Source organism: Labrus bergylta, chromosome 23, assembly GCF_963930695.1.
Source record: "Labrus bergylta chromosome 23, fLabBer1.1, whole genome shotgun sequence".
Taxonomy (NCBI): Eukaryota; Metazoa; Chordata; class Actinopteri; order Labriformes; family Labridae; genus Labrus; species Labrus bergylta.
Genome location: NC_089217.1, coordinates 13,895,257 through 13,915,795, shown reverse-complemented (window position 1 = coordinate 13,915,795; position 20,539 = coordinate 13,895,257). Strand labels below are relative to the sequence as shown.

Genomic DNA, 20,539 nt, shown 5'->3' with positions numbered 1-20,539 from the left:
AAACTGCAGAGATGGGCACTCTGTGACAGCTGCTTTCATCTCCTTATTATTCCTCCTTCACACTCAAGGATTTTTTGGGCTTCCTAAAGTATTGCTGTCCCTCTCCCCTTCCTCTCTGCCCCCCCCCTGCTCTTCCTCTCTTTCTGTCACCGTGCTGTGATTGGCTGTTATGACAGAGCCGTCGCCGGGCTGTCAGGCTCTTCTAAAGCTCAGTTTAATTACTCCTTTTCACTAACATGACACGTTCATGCACAGATGCATGCAAACTCACACACAAGTGGGGGAAAGTGGCTCACAAAAAAAAAAAAAAACACACAAACTGATGCTTTCAGCTGCACGCCGCTCCGTTCTTCGCTGTAATAAAAGCGGTGATTGAACTTTCCGTCAGCTCCTACCTGGCAGAGAGACCCCAGATGTTTGTCAGCACTGGTTTCTCTGTTTTCTCTGCAGGGCTTTGAATGCATCGTGTAGATTTGTGAAGGGCGAGCCGCCGCTGGGTTTGATGGGCGCAGATCGATGGCGCGGCCTGCTGTGCCAGGCTCTGAATAGCCAATTAAAGCCATTGAGACGGAGGAGAAAATGGGTGGAGATGTGAAGGAGTGATTAGAGGAGCATGATAAAAGAAAAGGAGGGAAAGATGCAGAAGCGTTTGCAGTTTCCCCCCCCCCCCGTAAATGTTTAATATTCTGCGTCGTAGACTTCTCCTCCTCCTCATCATTCGTGCAGATAAAGATTCCCTGACGGATCGCTCGGCTCGAGCCTCCATAAACAGAAGACAGCAGTGCACTGGGTTGAGACCTTGACTGATGGAGGGAAGCTGAGACAGATGTACAGATTTGCTAGAAAATGAGAGGAAAACAATGAGAAAGCGCCGTCATGTGTGGAAGCCGAGCTGTCTGGGAGTGTATCACGTCCCTCACTTTCTCTTTCCTTTCCCTACATCTCCTGTCTGTCCATCCCCTCTGTCCATGTCCTGATGTCCCCTTCCCTTTTATCTTCCTCTAATGTTTTCATTCCCTATCTCTTCTTCTCCTTTTGTCTTTTTCTTTTCTCCACTCCCGTCTCCTCTCATATTTGTCTTTGTACCAAGCGTTATATCTTGTTCTCTTTATTTTCCCCGATCACTCCCTTTCTACTTTGTCATGCACGTCTCCTCACCTGATCCTTTCCATCTCTTTCTTCCTTGCCTTTCCCTTTTTTTCCCCACTGAAATACATGCATTAAAAAAACAGTTCTATCCAAGGTGGTGATATGTTTGCATTTGTAAAAAGTTAGGAAAATAGGAACCAGGCTACACACTAGCTCTTTGACGGTTCTTTTTTTCCCTTAAAAGAAAAAAATAATGGTCTCTGAAAAATCACGACTCCAGTTATTCAAGCCCAAAAATCCTACCTTAAAATTGAACCCACTCAAAAATATTTATGCACTCAACTTTCACATTAGGTGGACGTGGTGTGATTCAGGGGTGAGCATTGTTGCACTTTGCATTTAAACATGTTGCACTATGACCCAAAAGTACACCACAGGACAGTGGAAGAATGGCGTCCTGCAGGGCGGCTCAGCTTGGCAGTTTTTTAAACTATAAAGTGGAGATGAAGTTATTTGTCTTCTGTGTCAGGTTGAACTGGAATATCCACCGGAGCGATGTGTAACCACATTTAGGTCAGGCATCTGGATGCTAGCTTTCAATCAGGAATGAATGCTGGTGTTGCTAGCAATGCTAACGTTAGCCATGCTCAGCAAACCTGTTTGACTTTGTTTACAGACGCCCTAATTCAACCCACAATGCTTTGCTTTTTGGTTCAGTGTTGGTTTGGTTCCATTTTTACTCTGGTGCACATGGAAGCAAACCGAGACCCCTGTTTTCAAACAGACCAGGGTTTGGTTCTTTTGCACCAGAGTTCTTGGAGTGTTCACACCGCCCCCAAACCAAATTAACAATCTGACAAAGCGCACCAGAGTTTTTTTTTTTAAATAGACCAAACAGCTCTGGTTTGAATGCACCCTTAAAAAATGTTTTTGGGGGGGTTTACAGGTCTGTAATTTTTGTAATATTCAACATTATATCATCAAATTGTTTTACCTACAGTTGCTAAATTTGCTGGATTTATTTTACAATCTTTATTGTTAAATTGATTAATTATACGCAGACGACATCATTCTAATCATTTAGGACGAATCACTTGTTTCCTCTCCTTTAACTTCATGGTTTTGTAACTGGAGGATACCTGTCCCTTTCGTTCAGTTTTCATTCTCGATGTCATCTCCCCTCAGGTACCCTTCCCTACGACATCAAGATCGTCATAGCCGGTAACCACGAGTTGACCTTCGATCAGGAGTTTATGGCCGATTTGATCAAGCAGGACTTCTACTACTTCCCCTCTGCCTCCAAGCTGAAGCCGGAGAACTACGAGAACGTCCAGTCACTGCTCACCAACTGCATCTACCTGCAGGACTCCGAGGTCACCGTGAGGGGCTTCAAGATCCACGGCTCCCCCTGGTGAGTAACCTGAGCTGATGCACCGCACGCAGGAGCGTTGGAACAAGTTCCTCTTCATCTCACAAACCTCTTCAGATCGTCTGGGAGCAAAGAGTTTGATGGTGTTTCAGGATTTATTGTGACAACATCAATTTGTATGACATGAATTATTGAGGCCTGTCTTATATTTAGGGTTCTGTTAATAATATAAAATGGTATCGTGATGAAGCTTTCCATGTGTCCTCTTCTGAACTTCATCCGTGCAACTTTGCATCATCGACATGAATCATTTATTTACCTCTTTATTTGGCTTTCACTTGAGCTGCTTTCTACTTTTCTACCTCAAATCCTCGTAGACAGGATGCTGCTTTTTCTGTGTGTGTCGGTGGTGAGGTGAGGTGGTGGTCCATGATCTGCTTTGTGTGTGTGTATTTTAGTGACAGGTTCCCGGGGGCAGTGTTTGAGTGTGTGTGTGTGTGTGTGTGTGTGTGTGTGTGCGCCCGTGTGTGTGCCCCCAGTGCTGCTGGGTAATTGGTTTGCTGTGATAGCAGTGTCCCCCGAGTTTATTGCTCGGGTGTCTGCAGAGATCTGCCCGAGGTGGACGGAGGGGAAGATGGAGAGGAGAAAGAGGAAAGGATAGAGGAGGAGTGGGAGGGGGAAAAGTGTGAGAAGCCATGGAGGCGGAGGAAGGAGGAGGGGAGGGGGGGGGGGGGGGGGGGGTAGGGACAAAGGGGATAGGAAGAGGTGGTGACGGATGAAGAGACTGACAGACGACAGAGGCATGGAGGGAGATTTAGGAAGAGATGATTTTATTCATGTATCACCGGCTGGCCCTGGCTGGTGTAATGGGCACATGAGGTGATGAGTGTGTGTGAGCCTCGGGGTGTGTTCCTGCAGCACAGAGGGTCTCCAGCTGGAAACCGTGTGTGTGTCCCCGTCTGCACTGTCTGTCCCCTCGACATCCTCTCTTCATTACTCCGTCTTTTCTCTCTCCGCTTCCCTCCATTCTTTCCTTGCCTTCTCTCGTTTTTCCTCTCCGCTTCCTTCACTTTCCTTTATCCCCTTATACATCCTTCTCTGCCAGCTTTTTTCTTTCTCTCCATCCAGGTGTTTCCCCCACCCCATTTATTTCGTTGCTCATTTTCTTCCTCCTTGCACCTTTTTTCTCTTCTTGCTCGTCATGTTCTCACTTACTTTCCGACCTCTATTTTTAAAACCTCTATGGCAAACTCAGCGTCCAACTTTACGACATGCTCGATTTTCTGAAGGGTAGTAGTGGGATTGAGCCTGTCCTGTGCCTTCTGCAGACATGGTGATGCCAGGCTGCTGCTGCTTAATTTGTGTTTGAATTTAATTTGATAATAGTCCATGGTTTGATATGGATCTTTGCAAATCCTTTATTCAAGGAACATTTGCAAAGAATTTTAAGTAAAAAATGCCTAAGAATATTGGTTTAAAAAACTTGAAATGGTCCAACTGGGGAAAAGAAGGTGAGCTGTTTTGCTGTCTCTGTGTTAAACACTTTGTAAAAAGCCAACATCTATGATCGGGACAAGGAGGTTTTTTTTGTTCCTCGTGATCTTTTTTTGTAATTCTTCTACATGGACTCCCCACAAACTCCTTCCTTGAATCTTCCACGGCTTCATGAGGCCAGTTACTCATTCCTCTGCAATCCCGTCTTTCCTTTTTCACTCACTCTCTGCTTCTGCTGTGTGTATCTCAGTGGGCTCCTCTAGTCCCTCTCACTGCTGGTTCCACTCTCACACACATACAGACACATGCACAGTGTGTCTCCATCCAAACCTTCAATTAGATCCTTTTTCCTCCAGTCTCCTCCGACTCTCTGAGTTTGTCCGTGCATGATTTTTGGGCAGAGCAGAGAGATGGCGTGGGAGCGCAGCTTCGCTCCTTCCTCCTGACGCTGATGTGAGTTTACATGTGGTTTGTCTCAGACGTATGGCAGAGCTGCCCCGCTGTCTGAACGGAGAGGAGAGGAGACCTGAAGGAAGTGAGGAGGATTGGAGGATGCTAAATGTGTGTGCGTGATGAGTATGGCTGCAGTCAGAGTAAATGTCCGTCAGTGGTTACAGTGAGAGTCTTTTCTTTTTGACTTTCTTCTCTATATTTAATAATGAAGAGGAATCCAGTCTGACTTCTCCTCATACTCACTCTCTCACTGTCTGAAGAAGCACATGCCTCTTTTCAAAATCACACACTCGACATACTGACATAGTGTTCATACTACATGTGTGGGTTCCAACTGGTTTAGCACAGCCATGGCGGGCTCTGAAAGGACATTGCATAAAACGTTTGCAGAAATCAAATGCAGAATAAGTGCAAATTCACAAAAGAGTGAAAAGGCTTTTAAGTTTGAACCTTAAAGGAGCAATATATAACTCTGACACCTAGTATTTAAAATGGGTACTGCAGTCCAAATTCTAAACATTGTAGAGAGCTGTCTCCCCCCCCCCCCCCTCCTCTCTAGAGTCGATGCTCACGCAGGTTGCCATGTGGTGGACACTGAAGCTTCAGTGTTTATCCAGCTCTGCATCGGTCTGTAAACCTTTCTGTGTTCTAACCTCTCTCCATTTTTCAAAAGCATCTCCAATATTGATCCTAGTTTGAGCACGTTTCTGCTCGTGGAGCTTATTAGAAACATGCAGAGGCTTTTTAGGTCGGGTACAATCACTTCTATCTGCACCACTTCTCTTGCCCGCTTCCATCGCGGCAACACCTGTTGACCTGATAACTGCTCTCATATCTGACAACCGAGGGGCGTCCAAAACGGCCGTGTGAGGGGTGAGTTAAAACCGCCTACCTTCTCTGGTCCAATCAAATCCAGAGCATTCAGGAGCAGAATCTAAAGTTAGAAGGAGGACATACTGGCTGCTGCATTGTTGTCAGAGAAGCCAGCACTTCAACATAGCATGTTTCCTTAATGTCTGATCATATAGTCAGGTCACACTATCATTTCATTCACTACACATCTCACTGATTGTACCTTAAATTGAAAATTTTCTCGAGTTTTCTGCTACAGTCTTTCATAAAATAGAGTTTGACCCAGTCTATTATTTTGTTTTTGCATCTTCATATTTATTGCACTCATTTGTTTCAGAGATTGAATCTTTTTTTATCTAACATGATCTTCCATTGAGTACCTCAGAGCTCCAACCAAGGGATACGTTTCAGTATGGAATCACCTAACATCTATTTTATGTGCAAACACATTCATTTTTTAAGTTAATACAACGTGATGAAAGCCCTTTGTGTACCCTTTGTGAGCCTAAGTTTCCGAAGGTGGTCACAGAACAGAAAACAGAAAAGATGGAAGTAAACTGAAGCCATCTGACTCCTCCTACTACCTCCTAAGACACACAAACTGTCAGTCAGGTGTAAAGATGTTCTTCTTCTGTCAGATGTTTTTACACGACTAAATCTTGGGGAGAGAAAGATGCCTGAAGTGATTTATAAGGAGCATGACTCATAAAGTCATTCACTCCTCTTCTATCAGACATGACTTTTCCCCTTAATTGGCCGCTGATAAAAACTAAATTGCACAGAGCGCGAAGCTTATACTCATGTCCGTGTTTGTGCTCAATCGATCCGCGCCGTCCAGGCCGCACGGCTCATTATTAATAATGACTCGAGATGTAATCTGCGCGAGGTTGCCAGATTGGTTTCTGCTGCCGAGCATCTTAGTCGCTAAATTATGAGTAGAGAGTCGTCCGGAGATACAGAGCGTCCAAGATCTGTGATACCAGCTGGTCCGACTATTATGTTCTGTCTGAATATTCATTTTCAAAGTTGATTTTTAAAGAGCAGCATTTGGTCCAATATTAGGGTGGAGATCAGATTTAATTAACAAAGGAAGGACGATTAATACCCTTTTAATCTTTGCTTTAAAAAAACTGTCGGAAGGATCTCTACCTTATTTATTTTGTGCAAATAATCTCCGTCTGAACTCGTAAAACTCCAAAAGTGTCAAAAGCCTAAAACTCTGCAGCAGACCAGGTTTTGCACCTTCAATAAAATGTCCAAAACAACGACTAAAAACAAGGAGTGAGTGTAAATCTCTTAGCCTGCTGCCGTCATTATTTGTTCTTATAGTGAGGGAGATTAAAGCCTCACGAGGGAGTAAATATAAGACACTCTTTAGTGGAGGAAGCTGACATCCTATAAAAAATGGTCTCCTAAATATAGCTTCAGAGCATTTTTCATGGCTTTTTGTTGCTCCTGTTGTTTGTTGTTATTTCTGGAAAAAAAAAAGATTCAAACTTGCAGAATTGTATTTGTTTAGCAAATAAATCAAAGACTGTGCACGGCTCACACTTACTGAATGTTTTCTAAACGAGGCGTTCACAGTGGAGGTAAGAGCACAGAAGGTTTTATTTGTTTTCCCTAACAAGCACTTTTACATCCGACACTTTGGTTTGCAATAATTCTGAAAGAAAGGAATGCTAACTGTGGTTTAAAAAAGTCAAAAATATTACGAGAGGTTCGAACTGAAGCTTCAGTGTCCACCACATGGAAACCTGTGTGAGCATCGACTCTAGAGAGGAGGGGGCGGAGGGAGACAGCTCTACAGTGTTTAAAATATAGACTGCAGTACCCATTTTAATCACCAGGTGTCAGAGTTACATACTGCTCCTTTAACCAAATGATAAAATAACTATTTATATGTTGTGAACCCAGCGTTTGTGCTTCTGGGGATTTGGCATATGTTGTTTCTTTAAATTCATTCTTTAAATGCAGCACTTTAAGGTAAAAGTTGTGAAGCTACAAAGTTCTGTAAGACTTGAAAATGAAGGGCGCGCTGTAGGACAGAGCTAAACCGTGGCACTGATGGAACGCGACGTGCACAGACTAAATGGAGATTGGCCGCCAGTCTGTCTCCACAATTTCCCAGTTTGGGATCAATAAAGTAAATCTATCTATCTGTCTGAACACTCTCAAACTTCCCTCCACTCATTTTCGAGGCTAGACCTGTTACGTTCTCTGTTGAAGTTCAGCGCTCAACTTCAAGTGGATAGAATTCAAAAAGATTTCAAAAACAATTTGGATCCTCGTTATGACACCGTTTCAATGTGATTTCATCAGAAAACAAAACAAAACAGATTAAGTCAAAAATAAACTTTGAAACGTCAGACCAGTGCACGGTGTGAATCTGTGATAATAGTTTCTAGTTACACCAGACTTTGTAAACACACGTAATACTTGTTAGAAGATGCGTTCACTGTTGGGTTGTTTTTTTGTGGGAAATGCCTCTGCCTAAATTTAGTCTGTTTTCAAGGCGATAGCAGAAATGTTAAAACCCTGACGAGAGACGGTTTGGCTCGAGGGTTTTTGACAGATGCTTCCAATAATTGAATTTGAAGGGGCAGACCTAATAACTTTGAAACTAATAGAGTTAAAGCCTTGATTATTTAATCCCATGGGGACATTTGTAGGGGGAAAAAACTGAGTCTAACTTAACTGTTTGTTAGTTTACAGTCAAGTAACGCGTCATGTTTTGAGCTCAGTCGGATCAGGCCTGTTAGAACAAGACAATTTAGGGTGCATGTGAGATTAAAGGGGGTGCAGATACAGTCAGCGGCAATTATAGTCTATTGGGGCTCTTTACAAAAATGAATTGGGGGGCCCTCCAACCAGCGTTTACTGAAACACTACAGTTAATTTTTTTGCGTCTGTTGAGGATGCAGAAATTTCAAAATGAGGGTGCAACGCATCGCTGTGCATCCTGGTAGAACCGGGCTTCAGGAGGACGTTTGAGGAGTTGACTGATTTAAAAACCACACGAGGACGTTCAGGGATCATCTGAGGAGAGTGTCTACGCATTAATGGGTTAAATCTAAATGTTTAAAATGACGGCCCTCTGAATGTAAGACGGGCGGTGGGGGGGGGGGAGACAGACGGCGTGTTCTCAGACACACACACACACATGGAGGATGAGAGAGACAAAGTCGTCTGTTTGTTGACGGGGGAGGATTTGAGGGGAGGAAAAAAAGCGAGAGACCCTTTCTTTCTTTCTTTCTTTTTCTTCTTCTTTAAATGAAAACGGCAGAAATGTATCACTCCCCACTGCTCCGCGCGGAATAATTAAGGACGGAGATGCAAAAGACTCCTTAATTAGATTTTTTAATTATTGAGGATTCACTTCTCCTTCTATAGTGGCCCAATTAAGAAAGCTCATCAAAAACTAAAGAGATGAAGAGAGCTCCCCCCCCCCTCCCCTCCATCTCGTCTTCCTCCATCTCGTCTTCTTCGGCACTCTCGTTTGACAGAAATGGACTACCTGCTCTCCGTTTGATGGCTTGTCCTCGCTGATGAGCGGGAAATGGAAAAGGACTCTCGCCGACATTAATTAACTTGCTTGTTTTTTTTTTTTTTTGCGGCCGCGGTGAAAGTAAGGCAGCGAGGAGGCAGGAAGAGGAGCGCTAGAATGCAGCGAGCGGCGGCACGTAAAGCTTTTTCTTTAACGATAATGAGTCTAATGATGGCGGAGATGCCGTGAAGGTAATTTGACCTTCTTTCTCTTCTCCGAGCGCTCTGGGCTCGCTTTGTTCCCCTCCTGATGAGAAAAACACTTCAGAGGAAGAAGTTCCAACGACGAGAGAAAGAATGAATGAGTGACGAGTCGGACTTCTACTCGCCGTGTTTCGCGTTAAAGCCCATTAACTACAAATTGTGTTCAGTTTACTCAGACTGATTTCCTTCCTCCCAGGCAGACATTGGTCTCAGTTCATTAAAGTATCTTGTAAAAATCAACGCCATCACGGTGCACGTTTTGTTTCCATTGTCATCCTGCGCTAATGTGGCTGCAAAGAAGGACATCTTCACAGAATCCAGATCTTATCGGTCCATCAGGGAGCAGACTCAATGAGCAACTTTCCACATTGTGAAAACAACGGAGTGATTTTAGCCGGGTTTTTTTCGCAGTAAACTCTCATCTCCTGAGCGTTAAGAGTTTTGTGAAATGCTCACCATGCAGCCGAGAGAAAGGACCATTTCTTTTAAGTGCTCTGAATAAAAGAGAAGAGATGAGATGCAAACACTTCAAACAAGTGGGAAAATGAAGGAAGTGTAAAATAATTTGAGCGTCTTGTTCATATTTTGCTGAGGCGGCAGTAGCTCAGTCAGTAGGGACTTGGGCTGGGAACCGGAGGGTCACCGGCTCAAGTCTCGATGCGGACCATAATATGGAAGTCGGTCTGGTAGCTGGAGAGGTGCCAGAGCACTTCCTGAGTATTGTCAAGGCGCCCTTGAGCACCAAACCCCCAACCGCTCTGGTGCACTCCCTGTGTAGCAGCCCCACTCTGACATCTCTCTGCATGTCCACAGGTTCTGGTCGTGCATGTGTGTGATTCTCACAATTCTCACAGTCTCACAATAACATTCAGCGTGCATGGGTTTTATTGCCCAAACTTAACTCTGGCCACTGTGGGCCAAAATAACAAACCTACAGTCTCTCTGTCGATAACGGTACTCGGTTCCTCTTTACCCTGACCGGGATATTTGAAGTAAATTATGCAGATTTGAAACCACATCGTTCTCCATCTGAGCCCAAGGAAACACCAAGCAACCCGCTCAGTCTCTGCAGGAAGTTTTCTGACCACTCGGCTCAGGACTGATCTCTAAAGTTTTGAGTGGTGCTCGAGGAGGTTTCAGCAACTGCACGGTACTAAAGCTGCAGGAGTTCAGAAAGCTGGCCAATCAGAGGAAAGGAGGCCTTAAAGAGACAGCGGCTTAAATAGCTTGTTTCAGAAGCTGACCGGATGGACTGCATTTTGAGGACAAAGATAAGGAAATTAACGAGTTCATTGGACTCATTATCATGCAAAGCTTTCCTAACACAATTCAAAATAAAAGTTTCAAGCTGGAAACATGCAGGGGCAGCGATTGGTGCTGCTTGGTCCTCGAGAGAGAGAGAGAGAGAGCTCAGCCCAGCTTCAAATCCGACCTGTTGCTCCTTTCTTGCATGTGGTTTCCTGCTCTCTCTCTCTCTCTCTCTGGTTTCTGACTATGTCAACTGTCCCATCTTTAGGGGCCCCTACCAAAAGAAAATCTTAAAAGCTGGAAACGTGGTTTAAAAAGATCCCTCACATTTTGTGTTTTCCTTTCTCAGACCTGAACCAATTTCAGTCTCAGAATATTTGCCCGAATTAAAAACCATAGAGGGTGGATGAATAGATGAGATTGATATGAATCACTTTTTTAAAAAATTCTAATGTCAGTATCAATATCAGCTTCTTACACTGAAATGGTAATTGGATTCCCCATAAATAGTGACTACACCTGTCAATGCATCGTTCATATGCAATATGTTATTAGTTGCCCCAAACAAACTCGTTTCAGACAAAAACACTTTGGTGCCAGCAGAGAGTTCAATGTTACATATGTTCTGGCCTAAGTAAGGAGCTGTAGGTCACCTTGCAGCCACTAGGGGGTGCTACATTTGTTGTTGAGTTTTTTGGACCTCATGGCGCTCTGTAGGAGGCCATTTTGGGTTTCTCATTCATTGATAAGAGCATGTTGTGGACACTTGCCTTATGAAGGATCTAAATCCATCCTGGACTAGGAAGGAATCGTATAATCATTGTCTGTGAGTAAAGTGTGATTAAGATGTTTCTTTTCACGACCATGCTTTCATTTTACGCAGATGGCTATGTTAGACCATGATTTTTGTGTTCTGCAGTATACCTTGTTCGCTAGGTGATAGTTTTCGGTCAGATATATTTTCAGTCACATACTGTTAATTTGATTGACATTAACAAGCATGTTATACTACACAGATATGTTTATTGATCGTGTATCATAACTGATTGTTTCTTTTTACTTTATTACAGTTTTACTCCATTTTGCATTCTGTCAATGAATAACGGTGGCACACAAATAAATCAACATTTATTGACTACGGAATGTGGAAGGAGTTATCTGTCTGCCTAGTTGAGGAAGGGGACTCTTTAATGAGGGCGGAACAGTAAAAAGACAGACTTTACAGTGATTTCAACCTTGGTGGATAACAGATCAGTACGGCTCAACCCCTAGATCTTTGAAAGACAAGATGTCAGCTGCAGAAAGGGGAGGCCACGAGACCAGATCTGTCTGCTCAGGCTCATCAAAACACTCCGGTAAGTCTGCAACAAGCTTGGCTGCGGTAAGAGCACGGGCCAAAGCTGAAGCAGCACGTACCAGAGCATCCTACGCACAAAGGGAAATTGAAATGAAAGTAAAAAGGGCTCAACTAAAGGTAGAGGAGACACGCCTTGAAGCAACACTGGAAGCAATCCAGCAGGAGAAAGAGGCAGAGGCAGCTTTCGCTGAAGCTACAATATTCGAAGCTGCTGTGGAAATGCCAGAAATAGAGGAGCTGTCTCAAATTCATCACACTGATAAAGGTCTTTCATATCGATCAGCTGAGAGGACTGAAAAGTACGTTGAACACCAGCATGCCTTCATAAACGCTAATCAGCTATTAGCACCCCAATACAGTCCACATTCTAATGCTGAAGTTGACTTGGCTCGCCCAGAAGAGGCTAATCACAAGCAACATCGTGACTTTCCCTCACATCACATACCTATGTATAACCAACATGTGGGGCAGCACTCATCTCTATACACCCCATCTCTTATCAAAGCAACCTCTACTAACAGATGTCCACAAGTTAGTTTCGAGCCTAAAAGGGAAGTTGAAGGGAGCACGCCATTGGCTGGATTAGTGGTTAAAAGCTCATGGCCACCCAGAGACAATACAGAAGATAACGACCAGCTACGCACAGGAGCAGCTAATGAGCCTGCTGAGCCACGTTCCAATGTGACAGATCTAGCTAAGTTTTTAGCTCGCCGTGACCTTCTTACAGCCGGACTCACTAAATTCAATGATAGACCGGAGAATTATTGGGTATGGAAGTCCACATTCGCCAATGCAATAGAAGATCTGGACTTGAAACCAAGTGAAGAACTAGACCTGCTTGTTAAGTGGCTTGGACCGGAGTCTGCTGAACATGTGAGGAGGGTGAGGTCAGTTCACATCAGACACCCTGCTGCAGCCCTTAGTATGGTCTGGGAGAGGTTAGAGGAGTGTTATGGATCTGCGGAGGCAATGGAGACTGCTCTCTTTAACAAGCTTGAATATTTTCCCAAGGTCTCTCAAAGAGACTCACAACGCCTGAGAGAGTTAGGTGACCTGCTCCTTGAAGTGGAAGCAGCCAAAGAGGAGGGTTACTTACCAGCACTGTCCTACCTAGATACAGCACGTGGCATTCACCCTATCGTGGAGAAACTACCATTCAGCCTTCAGGAAAAATGGATGGTACATGGGACAAGGTACAAACAACAAAACCACATAACCTTCCCACCGTTTTCTGTCTTCTCTAGCTTCATTCGTGAAGAGGCGAGGATGAGGAACGACCCAAGTTTCGTCACCGCAAACTCAAGCATCCCGCCACATAAGGGAGAGAGATTCCAGGGAGAGAGATTCCCTCTGAAATCTTTAAGAACACCTGTAGTTGTACACAGAACAGAAGTGGAGAATACTCAAGAGAAAGTTGAAGCCAACGGATTAGACAACCTTAAGAAGGAATGTCCTATTCATAAGAAGCCCCACCCCCTGCAGAGGTGCAGAGTCTTCAGAGCGAAGCCCCTGGAGGAACGAAAAACCTTCCTTAGAGAAAACGGGATATGTTTTCGTTGCTGTTCCTCAATTTCGCACCAAGCAAGGGACTGCAAAGCAGTTATACAGTGTTCTGAGTGCAGCAGTGAGAAGCACATTGCAGCTCTTCACGCCGGCCCAGCACCCTGGTCAACTAAACCACAGCTTAACCCCTCTGAACAGCATGGCGGGGAGGCAGAGGAAGCTCATTCTTCTCTAATCACTACGTCAACCTGCACAGAGGTCTGTGGAGGCAGCACAATAGGGAAGTCTTGTTCCAAAATCTGCCTAGTTTACGTATACCCAAAGGGTCAGCCAGAGAGGAAAACCAAGGTATATGCCATTCTAGACGACCAAAGCAACAGGTCTTTGGCCAGATCAGCCTTTTTTAAGATGTTTGACATAGTTGATGACACCTCCCCTTACACACTCAGAACGTGTGCAGGTGTGTCAGAGACTGCAGGCCGGAGAGCAAGGGGTTTCATTGTAGAATCTGCAGATGAAAGGACCAGTCTTACCCTCCCCACACTCATCGAGTGTGACCAGCTACCTGATAATAGGGCTGAAATCCCCACTCCAGGAGCTGCTAGGTACCATTCTCACCTGAAGTCCCTAGCTACTGAGATACCCCCTCTTGACCCCAAGGCCAATATTTTGCTTCTCTTAGGAAGGGATATAATTCAGGTGCACAAGGTTCACGAACAACGAAATGGGCCTCTCTTAGCTCCCTTTGCACAACGGTTAGCTCTCGGTTGGGTGATAGTAGGAGAGGTCTGCCTTGATGGTGCGCACAAACCTTCATCTGTGAACACCTTCAGAACAAACATTCTTGAGAATGGACGCCCAAGCCTGATGAGTCCTTGCCCAAACAAAATCAGAGTCAAGGAGGGCTTCAGTCACAACCACCAGTCTCAGAATTCCTTTATCACCCAGGAAGAAAATGGGGCCCCTCTGACAGACTTAATGGGTCTTGTGGGAGAGTCTGTATTCTGCTCCACAAAGGATGATGACAAGACTGCGCCTTCTATGGAGGATCTTGCCTTTCTGAGAATTATGGATAGTGAATGCCATCAGGATGAATCCAATAGCTGGGTCGCTCCACTTCCTTTTCGGAGTCCACGACAACGCCTTCCTAACAATCTCGAACAGGCAAGGAATCGCCTCACTTCACTGACCCGCACATTGAGGAAACATACAGAGAGGAAGGAACATTACATTCAATTCATGAATAAGATCTTTAAGAATGGACATGCAGAAGTTGCTCCACCCTTACAACCAGAAGAAGAGTGCTGGTACCTACCTCACTTTGGAATATACCATCCACAGAAACCTGGTCAAATAAGGGTGGTATTTGACTCCAGTGCCCAACATTGTGGCATGTCCCTTAATGATGTCCTCCTCACTGGCCCTAACATGAACAACAGTCTGCTTGGGGTATTACTGCGATTCAGGAAGGAGCAGGTCGCCGTCACGACTGACATAGAGCAGATGTTTCATTGCTTTGTGGTTTGTCAGGATCATCGCAACTTTCTTCGCTTCCTCTGGTACCGCAACAACGACCTGGATGGTGAAGTAGTGGAGTACAGAATGCGGGTTCACATCTTCGGTAACAGCCCATCTCCATCAGTTGCCACGTACGGGCTCAGAAGAGCTGCCATAGAGAGAGAGAGAGAATACGGAGCACGGGCAAGACAGTTCGTCGAACGGAACTTTTATGTGGATGACGGACTGGTGTCCCTTCCCAGTGAGCAAGAAGCCATCACCCTTCTTCGAGACACTCAAGAAATGTTGGCTCTCTCCAATCTTCGTCTTCATAAAATATCTTCCAACAGGGTAGATGTGATGAAGGCTTTTCCTCAAGAAGATCTGGCGAAGGGGCTGAAAGACCTTGATCTCAATACAGACCCACCTCCTATGCAAAGAAGTCTCGGAGTTAGCTGGGATGTTGCAGGAGATGTGTTTACCTTTCAAGTGTCGACGGAAGAGAAGCCCTACACAAAACGTGGGGTTCTGTCGACCATCAACAGTTTGTTCGATCCGCTGGGATTTGCTTCTCCTGTCAGTATTCAGGGAAGGTTTCTACTGAGGGAGCTGACTACAGAACCATGTGACTGGGACACCCCTCTTTCAGAAGATAAATTTCAAGACTGGAAACTGTGGAGGGACTCTCTGAAGGAGATCGAACAGATAAAAATCCCTCGGCAGTACACCACCATATCCCTAAGCCAAGCTCAAAGCAAAGAGCTATGTGTTTTCTGTGATGCCTCCATAACTGCAGTCGCTGCCGTAGCCTACTTGCGAGCAACCAATGCAAAGGGGAAGACAGAGGTTGGCTTTGTGTTTGGCAAGGCCAAACTGGCTCCACGTCCTGAGTTAACCATCCCAAGGCTTGAGCTGTGTGCTGCTGTTTTAGCAGTAGAAATAGCAGAAGCAGTGGTGGATGAGCTGGACGTCAAATTCAATGCCATTACATTCTACTCTGACAGTAGAGTGGTTTTGGGTTACATCCACAATGAGACGAGACGATTTTATGTGTATGTACATAACAGAGTACAACGCATAAGGAGAACCACCAGTCCAGAGCAATGGAAATATGTCCCAACTAACCAGAACCCGGCTGATCATGGCTCAAGAGCGGTTGCAGCAGGGACTCTGCTACAAACAACATGGTTGTCAGGACCTGCATTCCTGTTGAAAGGAACTGAACTGGAAACTTCCCCTCCATCCTTTGACTTGGTTGAACCTAGCTCTGATGTTGACATCCGCCCACAGATTACATGTCTTACCACAGAGGCTGCCACAGATGGTCTGGACATCAAGCGCTTTGAGAGATTCTCCAGCTGGCGATCACTCACTCGTGCAATTGCAAGGCTTCAGCATGTTGCCAGTTCCTTCAAGAAAGACAGCAACTGTAAAGGATGGCACATTCATGAAGGGCCCTGTCCAAAGGAAGATTTGGACAAAGCGAAGACCATCATCGTTGGTAGTCTGCAACAAATCGCTTTTACAGAAGAACTGGAATGTGTTAAGAAAGGAATGGATATTCGTAAACAAAGCCCACTGTACAACCTGTGTCCTTATATTGACAGTCCTGGCCTTCTCAGGATTGGCGGACGCCTTTCCAATGCTCGCCTTTGTGAAGATGAGATTTGTCCTCTGATTCTCCCTGGACAGAACCACATCACAACTTTATTAATCCAACACTATCATGAACAGGTCCACCATCAAGGGCGTCATATCACTGAGGGTGCCTTAAGAGCTGCTGGTCTGTGGATTATTGGAGGGAAACGCCGTGTCAGTAGCATTCTGCATCATTGCGTTACATGCAGAAGACTTAGAGGGGCTGTAGAGACTCAGAAAATGTCCGATCTACCTGTTGACCGACTCAGTACCGACCCACCTTTCTCCTTTGTTGGTCTGGATGTCTTTGGACCTTGGATGGTTGTGGCACGGCGGACTAGAGGAGGAGTGGCCAGCAACAAACGGTGGGCAGTGCTTTTTACATGTATGAGCACAAGAGCCATACATATTGAAGTCATAGAGTCTATGGACTCCTCAAGCTTCATAAATGCTCTGCGACGGTTCTTCTCCATCAGAGGACCAGCCAAGCAGATACGATCTGACTGTGGAGGAAATTTTGTTGGTGCTTGCAAAGAGCTGCAGATAGAAACAGTAGTCACCAACAAAGAAACACAGGGATATTTAAGCGACAGCGGATGTAAATGGGTCTTCAATCCACCACACTCATCACATATGGGAGGCAGTTGGGAGCGTCTTATTGGGCTCACAAGACGCATCCTGGACTCCATGCTGTTAAAACTTGGCCCGTCAAAGCTTACCCATGAAGTCTTGACTACATTCATGGCAGAAGTATCGGCTATAGTGAATGCTCGCCCTTTGGTCCCTGTATCCACTGATCCAGACAACCCACTTATCCTGACACCGGCAACACTCCTGACTCAAAAGATCAGTGCACTTCCTCCCCCAAAAGGAGATTTTGATGGCGACAATCTCTATGGCAAGCAGTGGAGGCAAGTCCAAGGTCTGGCCAACACCTTTTGGCATCGCTGGAGGACAGAGTACCTACCCTCTCTGCAAAAACGGAGAAAATGGCAAAAGGAAATACATAATCTTCAAGCTGGAGACATTGTAATACTCAAAGACAAGCAGGTAAAACGAAACTATTGGCCCCTTGGTATTGTGGTCAAGACATTCCCCAGCGCAGATGGCAAGGTGAGGAAGGTCGAAATCAAGACAGCAAACGATGGTTCATTCAAGACCTTTCTACGCCCTGTCTCAGAGACTGTTCTACTCCTCTCCCCAGAGACATTGTAGTTGGTTTGTATTAGTGTGCATTGTACAGTTGTGGTGGCATCTTTTTAGATACCAGGCGGGGAGTGTTCTGGCCTAAGTAAGGAGCTGTAGGTCACCTTGCAGCCACTAGGGGGTGCTACATTTGTTGTTGAGTTTTTTGGACCTCATGGCGCTCTGTAGGAGGCCATTTTGGGTTTCTCATTCATTGATAAGAGCATGTTGTGGACACTTGCCTTATGAAGGATCTAAATCCATCCTGGACTAGGAAGGAATCGTATAATCATTGTCTGTGAGTAAAGTGTGATTAAGATGTTTCTTTTCACGACCATGCTTTCATTTTACGCAGATGGCTATGTTAGACCATGATTTTTGTGTTCTGCAGTATACCTTGTTCGCTAGGTGATAGTTTTCGGTCAGATATATTTTCAGTCACATACTGTTAATTTGATTGACATTAACAAGCATGTTATACTACACAGATATGTTTATTGATCGTGTATCATAACTGATTGTTTCTTTTTACTTTATTACAGTTTTACTCCATTTTGCATTCTGTCAATGAATAACGGTGGCACACAAATAAATCAACATTTATTGACTACGGAATGTGGAAGGAGTTATCTGTCTGCCTAGTTGAGGAAGGGGACTCTTTAATGAGGGCGGAACAACATAAAGTCACCAAAATGTCTCCAAGCTGTGTTTTTCCACCAATAATGTGTTTTTAATCCTCCAACTATTTGAGGGATATTCTGCATCTGCCAACATCACACATATTACAATGGGTATTGTAAAGGAAGGAATGGTATCTCCACATGTCTTTAGCGTTTTTACATAATCACAGGAGCTGAAAAGAAACGCTCAGTGTGATGGAAACCTCTTCAAAAGTTGTTTATTCCCAGAGTCTGTTTAAATGAACTGAAACCGATGGCCGCCTGGAAGGAAGGAAATCAATCTGAGAACACGTGGTCCACTTTGGAGCAGTGTAATGTATGCACGGCTTGCAGTCAATGGGCTATAACATGCAGCTCCACCGCTGTGCTGCTTTAAAGTCGTGGCATATAAAAAGACGAGGAGACGCCACGGTTTGGGGAGTTGGAGCTTTTCTGGGCCTCCTCACTAGAGCCCGCACTAAATTAACATCCGCGTCACTCTGAGACTCTCAAACCCCCCCTGGGTCCTGTCCTCTCCTCTTCCCTTTCCCCTCCTTCATCCCTACATCCCTTCATTCCTCCGTCTCCCACCTCCATCTCCCGTAGCCCCTACAGTCCCACAGGAGCTAAATAAAGTAGCCTCCGAACACTGAACATTAATAAACGGGTACTGAAGGGGGTTGGGAGAGGAAATAAGACGGGAAAGAAATGGCCTACTTTAACACTTGTCACTTTCCCACCCTCTCACACACACATCCCTCCTCCTCCTCTTCCTCCTTTTTTTTTTTTTTTTTTTTTTCCCTTTTCCTACTTCTTCCAATTTCTGTAAGTGCTGCCAGTCTGCAGGCTTGTCGCTGAATAAACAGTTACAGAGGGAGGAAGAGCAGACGAGAGGACATTTACTGAGTCGTTTCCCTGGAGGGATTCCTCTTTAAATTACCTGTTAAATGGCCTCCAGGGGCAGGACTTCAGCATGTGTGTGTGTGTGTGTGTGTGTGTGTGTGTGTGTGTGTGTGTGTGTGTGTGTGTGTGTGTGTGTGTGTGTGTGTGTTACGGCACGCTACGGGGCATTTTCCTCCATTTCACACATGCCTTCCCTCCCCAAGGCTTGTGGCATTGTGGAGGAAAAAAACTGAATTAAAGTGATTCTGTCCTTATGTTCCTCCTCGCCTCAGTCTCCCTCTCACACTCACTCACACACACACACACACACACACACACAAACACACACACAGCTCCCCTCGTCCTTCCTCTCCTTTCCGTCTCGCCAGTTCATCAGCGCGCGGTTATGTTCGGTGTTGGACCGCAGAGTCGAGGGAGCCGGGATGCCATGGCCCGCTGTAAAAAGTGTCCACATGGGAAAGTGGTATCGTCTCCCTCTCAGTCGTTTCTCTTCCCACGGTTAAATCCAGCGGAGGAGACGATTCTGCTTCCTGTAAATGCCTTTTTAATTTGCTACAGCAATGTAGCACAAACAAATGTGTTCAGCGAGAAGCTAGGCGGATTAACTGAGATTGATCCACTTGCATTACAATGAGCAAAATAAACATGTTGATGCACGGAAATAAAGGGACTGTTTTTCTCCACGTATTTCGTCATATTTAATTCTCATTCTCGGTGTAATTCTGTGCTAAAGTGGTGTAATTCACCCCTTTGTTTGCATATTGATTAAAGCTTTACATATAGCCTTCTAGAGATTGAAACATCGCATTCAGTTTTTATGTAAATGAGAAATCATAAGCTGTCAAAACTTGAAACTATCTCATTCAGCACAGCCTCTCTTAGAACCTTAAACTTTCCACCTAAGGTTTTCTTGGTTTTGAGTTTAAGGAGCAATATGTAACTCTGACACCTAGTGTTTAAAATGGGTACTGCAGTCCAATTTAAAAACATTGTAGAGCTGTCTCCCCCCGCCCCCTCCTCTCTAGAGTCGATGCTCACACAGGTCACCATGTGGTGGACACTGAAGCTTCAGTGTTTATCCAGCTCTGCATCGGTCTGTAAACCTTTCTGTGTTCTAACCTCTCTCCATTTTTCAAAAAGCATCTCCAACATTGATCCTAGTTTGAGCACGTTTCTGCTCGTGGAGCTTATTAGAAACATGCAGAGGCTTTTTAGGTCGGGTACAATCACTTCTATCTGAACCACTTCTCTTGCCCGCTTCCATCGCTGCAACACCATCACCATCGCTTGCACCTGTTTGGCTGCCATGACAACCTCGTTTGACCCTAAGAATAGTAACGTTATCCGTCTCTCTAGTCGATAATTGTAAAGTGAGAGAAAGCTTTATTACATAGTTTTCACACTTACCGCCTGTGTCCGCTAACAGCGTTTTCGTGCTCCAAACCTCGATCTCAGAACACTTCTCACTGGCGTTTACTGTCGCTAGGTTACTAAAGTTAGCTTGCAACACTTCCACTTCCTTCTGTCGTGACCATTAGGTTTTAA

General features: G+C 45.0%; 2 protein-coding genes across 2 annotated transcripts in view; both read left to right on the top strand.

Annotated features, from left to right (window-relative positions):
- Positions 1 to 20,539, top strand: part of mpped1 (metallophosphoesterase domain containing 1) — a 77,488-nt gene that overhangs the window by 25,487 nt on the left and 31,462 nt on the right. The window contains exon 4 of the mRNA XM_020634831.2: positions 2,275 to 2,500. Coding sequence (XP_020490487.2) covers positions 2,275 to 2,500 — 226 coding nt within the window. The remainder of the gene's footprint in view (positions 1 to 2,274; positions 2,501 to 20,539) is intronic.
- On the top strand, positions 11,199 to 17,754 carry LOC109978925 (uncharacterized). The gene has a single exon (XM_020628089.3). The coding sequence runs from the start codon at positions 11,541 to 11,543 to the stop codon at positions 17,460 to 17,462; it is 5,922 nt and encodes a 1,973-aa protein (XP_020483745.3). The 5' UTR covers positions 11,199 to 11,540; the 3' UTR covers positions 17,463 to 17,754.